The 7,062-nt window shown below is 41.7% G+C and overlaps 1 protein-coding gene across 4 annotated transcripts in view; it reads right to left on the minus strand.

The window, feature by feature from the left end:
- PLEKHH2 (pleckstrin homology, MyTH4 and FERM domain containing H2) overlaps positions 1–6,737 on the minus strand; it is a 57,374-nt gene extending 50,637 nt beyond the window's left edge. For 2 of the 4 annotated variants that reach the window (XM_064708987.1, XM_064708986.1), the window contains exons 1-2: positions 6,658–6,737; positions 2,236–2,365 (exon numbers count right to left, since the gene is read on the minus strand). In XM_064708987.1, the coding sequence (XP_064565057.1) occupies positions 2,236–2,365; positions 6,658–6,737 (210 nt within the window). Of the gene's footprint in view, positions 1–2,235; positions 2,366–5,661; positions 5,750–6,657 lie in introns of those variants that run through there. The other 2 variants (XM_064708989.1, XM_064708988.1) reach the window with 1 other exon arrangement.
- Positions 6,738–7,062: the final 325 nt, after the last annotated feature.

Below are 7,062 nucleotides of genomic sequence, written 5' to 3' on the forward strand. Positions count from 1 at the left end.
GCTAACTACAATGAAAGGCACAGGTGGTTTTCCTTTTTCAACTTTTTTTTTTTTTAATTCTTAAATGAAACTTCAAAGGATGGCTTTTGCATGGTTTGTAATTCTTCCCATACCTACTATTCTGCAATACCTCTTCAATAAGAGTTTGCCATACAGAAAAGTTGCAGGATTAGGAGAAAATTAAGAGTTTTCAACCACACTGTTTTCTAACAGCAATATTTTTAGTGATGCCAAAGCAGAACTATTTGGAGTACTAACTGTGAGTATACAACTTTAGTGGAATTTGGTATTATGAAAAAAGTTTTTTATTATAAGTTGCTTTATACTGCTGTAAATTTTCGTGTCTACTTAATGAAAATAAGTCTAATGCAGAAAATACTGTATTTCTTTATTCCATTTTTTTCCATCTCAAATTGAGGTTGAGTGCCTTCATAGAACAAATAAGACCATGAATAGATGAAATGAACGGTAATAAATTGCCAAATTTTATCCAATTAAGAACTGGATGACATAGTTGAACCAGCTCTTGATCTGTAGGTCTGATGTCTGTAGTAAGTAAATTAGTAGAAAATGTAACAGCAAAATTAGGGTGCATGAGGATAAGTATTGTAGTTAAAGAAAAAGTTAAAGTGGCCCTTAAAAAGAGTGGTGTTTGCTTAAAAGCTAATGAAGTTTGAGGGGATCACCGAAGCTGAAGATAGGGAGGGTCTGGTTATTATAACTATTTGAATTCAGCCAAGTGTTTCAAGGAAATAAAAACCCATTGGTTAGGAGGGAATGTCCCTTATGAATTCCAAAAAGGGCTGAATAAAAACAGGACATTATTGGTTACTTGCTGCAGTGACCAGCAGCTATCAGGGGAGATCTGCAGAGATCTCTTGAGGGCTCATTGCTGTTCAAGGGAGACATTTGGTAACGGACACTGAGCAGGGAAGTGGCAAAGCTTTTGCTGGTATTTTGTTATTCAGAATAAGAGAAGCCTTCTGACAAGCAAGATTTAGTGGACAATCAATAAAATAATAGATGACACATAGGGATCTAAAGGACTTTGAGTAAGCTCCTGGAATTAGGATTGGTACCTCCATGGAAACATTCTCAATTGTTAATTTTAATTTAGCTGTCAAGGAAAACAATGTTAAGCATTATTAGGAAAGGACTGGAACACATCTGGAACTTTGTACATCATCCAGAGTTCTTGGTAAATACAAAAATATCTGTGTCTTCCTGCTTTAATACTATTTAGCTCTTGCTCCCACCAAAACATAGCAAAGTGGGAATGATTCACAGAGGACTAAATGTGGAGATTAAATGTATTTATGGCTTCAAAGGGGGAATGCATAAATGCACAAAGAAGAACAATTAAGTCACATGTGAAAAATAAAAGCTTTTTCGCTTACATACTATCAGGTTATCTGAATTTTATTTTTCTTTAGGGGGAGCAATTGATAGAAAATTTAGGTTATAAAAGAGTTTCTAAAATAAAACATTTTAATTAGAAATTCACTGAAGTGAGTCTTAATGATGACATAGTTACAATAAATCTCTAAGATCTTTTGTCTCTTGTACTCTTTTAATTGCCTTGTTCTGTCAGAATAATATCAGGTAAATAAAATGGTGGGAGTTTTGTATTTCAGATATGGGCTCAATGAAAACTGACTGTTGGGATACACGTATTTGAATATGCCAAGTGAAATGTTTCTCCACTGAAAAATAAAGTAAATATTTAAACAATATTTTTCAAATTAAATGATACAATACTTTTCCACTTTCTGGAACCCGAGACTCAGATGATGAGCCATGTTGGAGATGTCTTCTTACAAGAAAATGAAGTCTGGTAAATTATAGGATACATTAAAGAATACTGGGGAACTTAATACTTCTGGATTTTCTCTGTGATCATTTCTGTGTCTTAAATCACATCTCAAATACTTAAGAAATGTATTAAATCTTATTCAGTGTTGTAGAAGTGATTACTGGATACATATTTTTTTCTGCAGGAGAGTTGCCAGTGTGCTCTTACTTGAAAATGAACATTTCTTGCTGGCAATTCTGATGTGTAAAATTCTTTCACAGCATTAAAACATACATAGTTTCCATATATTTTGTTGTAAAAAGCTATTTTTTCCCTTCTGAAAAAATCTTAGTACTTGTAATCCCAAACCATGACTTGTGATCGACCCCCATAATAAAATAAAATCATTTATACATCATTAAAATTCATCCCATGAGACCTACCTTTTCTGCTAACAGTTCTCTGATCTTGCTTGCCTGGAGACGAAATTTCATTAACTGTGACTCCAAAGTTAAACATCTTTCCTTCCAGTTTACAGTACCTTCTGGCTCTGAAAGTTCAGCCATATTTATGCTGGAAAAAGAAAGGGAAAAATCCACATGTCAAATTCAGTCTGTATTTAATGTCTGACTTTATTTTAAGATGCATACTAACCTATTGTATATAAATCTCAAGAATGCCCCCAAATTTTACACAGGTACAGTCTCATAAAACATGGTAAAAGTATGTTAGTTTTCTGAGGCCCTTATCATAACTATCAAGTTCTGAAATCTATGTTGATAATATTTAGGTTTATTGTATTTTAATTTCTTCAATTATGCTATGGCTGCAATTATTTTTCCTTGATAAGCAGAGACACATCTCACATTTTAATCTTCAGTTACTGCATTTATCCTTTCTTACTCAGGAGAGTCTTGCAGGGAACTGAGCTTTTGCTTAGCAAATGTTTTATATAGATGTAACTGCCTGTGAGTTAGCAGCACATTTGGTTTTTTGCAAGTTAAATGTTTGGCAGACCACTCTTTTAAAAGTCCTTTAAAATTTTGCTTAATCAAATTTCCTTTAAAAGTCAATATCCTTAACAAAATGGAAGTTTCTGATTCCAAATGTGAAGGTGGGTGAGCAAATGGTCTCTAATGGACTCCCCACGTGAAAAACAATCTTTTTTCATTAGCTGTTTCAGATCTCAGGACATCCCTGTTGAGGCATGTTTCAGTCTCAACTCTGTGCTTTTATCCACATTTAACTGCTCATGCCTTCTGGAAATTAGCGTCAGTGCCCTTCTGGACAAGCATTTCTGGAAAAATTATTCAGGATGAGAGCTGGCTCATCATGGTTTGAGTCTGAGAAGCCAAGAAAATCATCTGCGTGTAAGCAGAAGGACTGGGCTCTGTTGAATTCCAAGTATTTGTAGACAGATTAATAAAGTAAGTGGATGGCTGAATGTAACCATTCAGTCCAAAATTCCCTTGCTAAGTAAAGGCCTGGCCTTTGCAGGGTTCTGGACACTTAGGTTTGGCTTTGAAAATAAAGCCTGAATCGCTCCTAAGTATCCAATTTATCTCAAAAATAATAAACATGTAAAAAACCCCCATTCAGTGGAAGGCGACTGGAAGATCACAACAAAGAAAACACTACAAGTCATGATGTTATATTGCATTCATTTTGTCACCTCAACAGTGGGACATGGGTGAGGAAAGGCAAGTAGCCACTGTTTTCAGCGTGATGAAGGAGGCTGATGGAGGAAGATGAAGGCTAATACAGATCTCCACACTGCAAGTCCTGACACAGTTAGCATGGGTGAGTGAGTGACTCCACAGAGAGCCCCCCTCCCATGATATCCCAGGCCTGCAGAAGCCCAGCTTCAAGCACTTCCCTTCCTCCCTGCATGGGAAGAGGCAGCCCCACAAGAAACTCCTCAGCTGGAGACCAAACACCTATGAACTGATCTTCTCCGTTGTTTTTGACAGCAGGAAGAAAAAAGAAAAAGCATCACAAGACAGATCAAAGTCCTTCACTTTTCTTTGCTACAGTAATATTTTCTATTTCTCTTCTAAATTCCCATGTCTCATGTGACTCTCAAATTCATTTTAACTAAAATGGTGAAAAACCCTGGCTCAAAACTTTCTTTCCTTTCTCATACCCTAGACTCCTTGTTTCTTTCATTCCATACCATTATTTAGAAGGAAAACTAGGAAAGAAAAACTGTGGTTTGTAACATTTTGCCACAATCACTTGTCTGAATTAGCTGCTCTATTTTTTGATTTTTCTTCTTTTGGTCCTGCAGGTTGGGATTCAAACTGCTAAGCCAGAGGTTACAACTATCCTTTTTCAGGAATCTCCCACTCAGGAATCCCCAAGGAATCACTAGGATGTAAGTACATTATTAAAATAGTTTCCTAAGCTGATCCTACAACACCCACATTCTAAACACAAGCATTCCAACCGCAGCCCTCCTTGGTGACCGAGACACCTCTGGTGTTTTCTGCCATTCTCCTTTTAAGCTTAGCAGAAAGTTCCCTGGACTGTCAGGGAAGCAAGCTGCTCGCTGTTGTCCTGTTCCTAATCCATGATCCTCTCTGCTTGTCCAGAATCCCCCTGTTCAAGGGAGGAAGGTGGCACTGCCAAGCAGCAGCTCCTCCTGTTTTGGAGGGGAGAAGTATTTTCAGCTGCAGATTTATCTGAATTCTGGTCTCCTAAGTAAGGAGGAGGAGTGGCAACATGTTATTAGACTATTTAGGATATTTTAAGTTTTTCCTTTTTAACTAATTGCAGCTACATAAAACAGAAATGGATGAGGCCAACATCTGGTTAACAGTGGGATATTTCAGTGTTTGTGGCCGTGAAAACACAAACGGGTCAAGTAATGAAAGAATTTTTGCTTTTTGATAGGGTGCAATATTACAGGGTGGAGTTAAAAATGTTTGTCTTTCAACAGACAAAACATTTGAGTAGATGGATTTCTGGCAGTGAACAGTGTGTCCAGCCAAGTAGTTTCCCAATGTCCAAACTCATTAATATTCCACTGCATAAACATTATGGATAAAAAGATTGAAAATAACTCTTTTTATTGCAGGATTTTTGGTAGAAATTGTAATAATTTACTTTGTATTTTCCAACAAGCCAATGGGTTCTGGAAATATTTACAGGCACATAACGCACTGTTTACACTTGGAGAGTGAATGATCTTACTTAGAATCAATGACTTCCTGTTTCTTGTCTGATTCCCCAAGGGAGGATAAAAATGAGTTCATCTTCGCTTGGCATAAAAGAGTACTCTGAATCAGCACTCAAACCTACACAGAGCCCGCCCCTTCTTCCTGCTCCCGTTCCCACCGCAAAGCCCTCCGCTTCCCCTGAGCCTTAAAATGTTAAATCTTTTGAAAAGTAAACTAAAAAAGCACACATTAAAGCCTTAAGTTCTAATTATGTCATCAAAAATTAATTGAGACAAGTTTGACAAGTCTGGAAAGATTAAATTTGTCTTTTTCATTTTTTAAGTTTATAAACCTCTTTCTAGGCTTCAAGAAGTCAGAATGTCACATTCTCCCCAAAGGGGTTGATATAATTTCCTTTTCTTTGCTGTCTGCTTGGAAATTATCAAAATACATTTCAGGGGGGAGGGAACAATGTTCTACCTTTTTGAAGCATGTTAAAAAAAATTACATATTCCTTATCGCATTGTCAGTGTTTTCCTCTGTTTTTAACAAAATGCTTCATATTCTGTCCTTATATTCTGGATGTCCTTTCTCTGCTGGAGAAAGTTTGGAAAGTTCTTCTGTTTCAACAGGCATGGGTTATTGCAGTACATAGTGGATTCCCTTCACCATCTTGAAATATTTACTGGCCTAAATTCATTTGGACCATACCTCTTGAATTTCAAGTCCATTTCTTCCATCTTTTCACCCAAACTCAGCACTTATAAATATTTTTGGTGCCATAAAGATTGGACTGGAGAAGGGAAATGATGAGGCACAAAGTGGACCTGTGTAGGAATCAAGGAAGTCATTCTCAGGTTTGTTGCTGGCCAAGGCCCTTACTCACCTCCAAACACTGCTAACTTTATTTTCCATTTGACTCATTTTGCATAATTCTCTGCTCAAACAAACTGCTGCCTGCGCTATTTAAAACTTCCTTCAAAATCTAATGCAGGAATGCTTTTTCTGCTGCTTCCTAGGTATTGATGAGGTTGTTCCCATCAAGTGACGCGGTCCGTCAGTGCTTGCCCGCTCCAGCCCCAGTCGCAGACCCCCACAAACCCCGATTTCAGGGGCCAGGCTGTCCCCTCCCAGCTCATTGCTGCCTGCTCGGCTGCCCAGTGTCAAATGCGTGCAGCAAACAAGATTACAGCACGCAAGATCATTTAATGTCCTTTTCCTGATGACAGCAACTTTTAATTCGCAGTGTGACACCACACTACGTCCCAATTTAATTTCTTGAAATTCTGAAAGCTAGCCATGTAGGTATCTCAAAAATATCGTAGTTTTGCATGTTTGTTTGGGAGTTGTGTTCTCCTCGCTCTTCTATATTCGGGAGGACGGCAGGGATGCGGCAGCGGCACCGCCAACGGGACGAGAGGAGCCTGGACCTAACGGGACCTTACGGGACCTCAGGCACGCCAGTCCCCGGCCGCGGGGACACCGCCTGGGGACAGCGCGGAGTCCTGCCGTGACCCGACACCCCGCGGTGATGTGACCCAGCATCACCCTCCGCCACCCGCCGCCCGCCGGTGTCACCGGGGGCACCGCGCCGGCCGTCCCACCGCGCCCCGCCGCCGGGACCGAGCCCGCCGGGAAGGGCCGGGCCGGCCCGGGCGCTGCCCGCTCGCGAAGGGAGGGAAGGGGGCAAGGAAAGGGAGCTCAGACCTGGCCGGCCGTGGCTCGCCGCGCCGGGCGCCGTCCGGGCTGTGGGCGCTGCCCGCGCCCCTCGGCGCCCGCCCCACCATCCCCGGGCGAGCGGCGCGGCCGCCTGAGCGACGGCCCGGGCGGCCACTGAGCAGCGGGGCCGCCCCCGGCGGGGCCCGGGCGGGGCTTGCGCGGCCCTGCGGCCCCGGCAGCCGGCGGGAGCAGCGGCCCGCAGCCGGGGCCCGTCCCGGGCTGGCGCTGCCCACGGGATGCGCTCCCGGAGCCGCCGCCGCCCCCGCGTGCTCCGGCCCCTACGATGGAACCCGGCTGGAGGGCTTCGAGGGCAAGGCTGGCGGAGGGGTCCCAGGAAGAGACGGCCTGCCCCTTTCCCATCGCCGTTTTTAAAGTTCCTTTGTGAACTAGGAA

This window comes from Zonotrichia leucophrys, chromosome 3 (assembly GCF_028769735.1).
Source record: "Zonotrichia leucophrys gambelii isolate GWCS_2022_RI chromosome 3, RI_Zleu_2.0, whole genome shotgun sequence".
NCBI lineage: Eukaryota > Metazoa > Chordata > Aves > Passeriformes > Passerellidae > Zonotrichia > Zonotrichia leucophrys.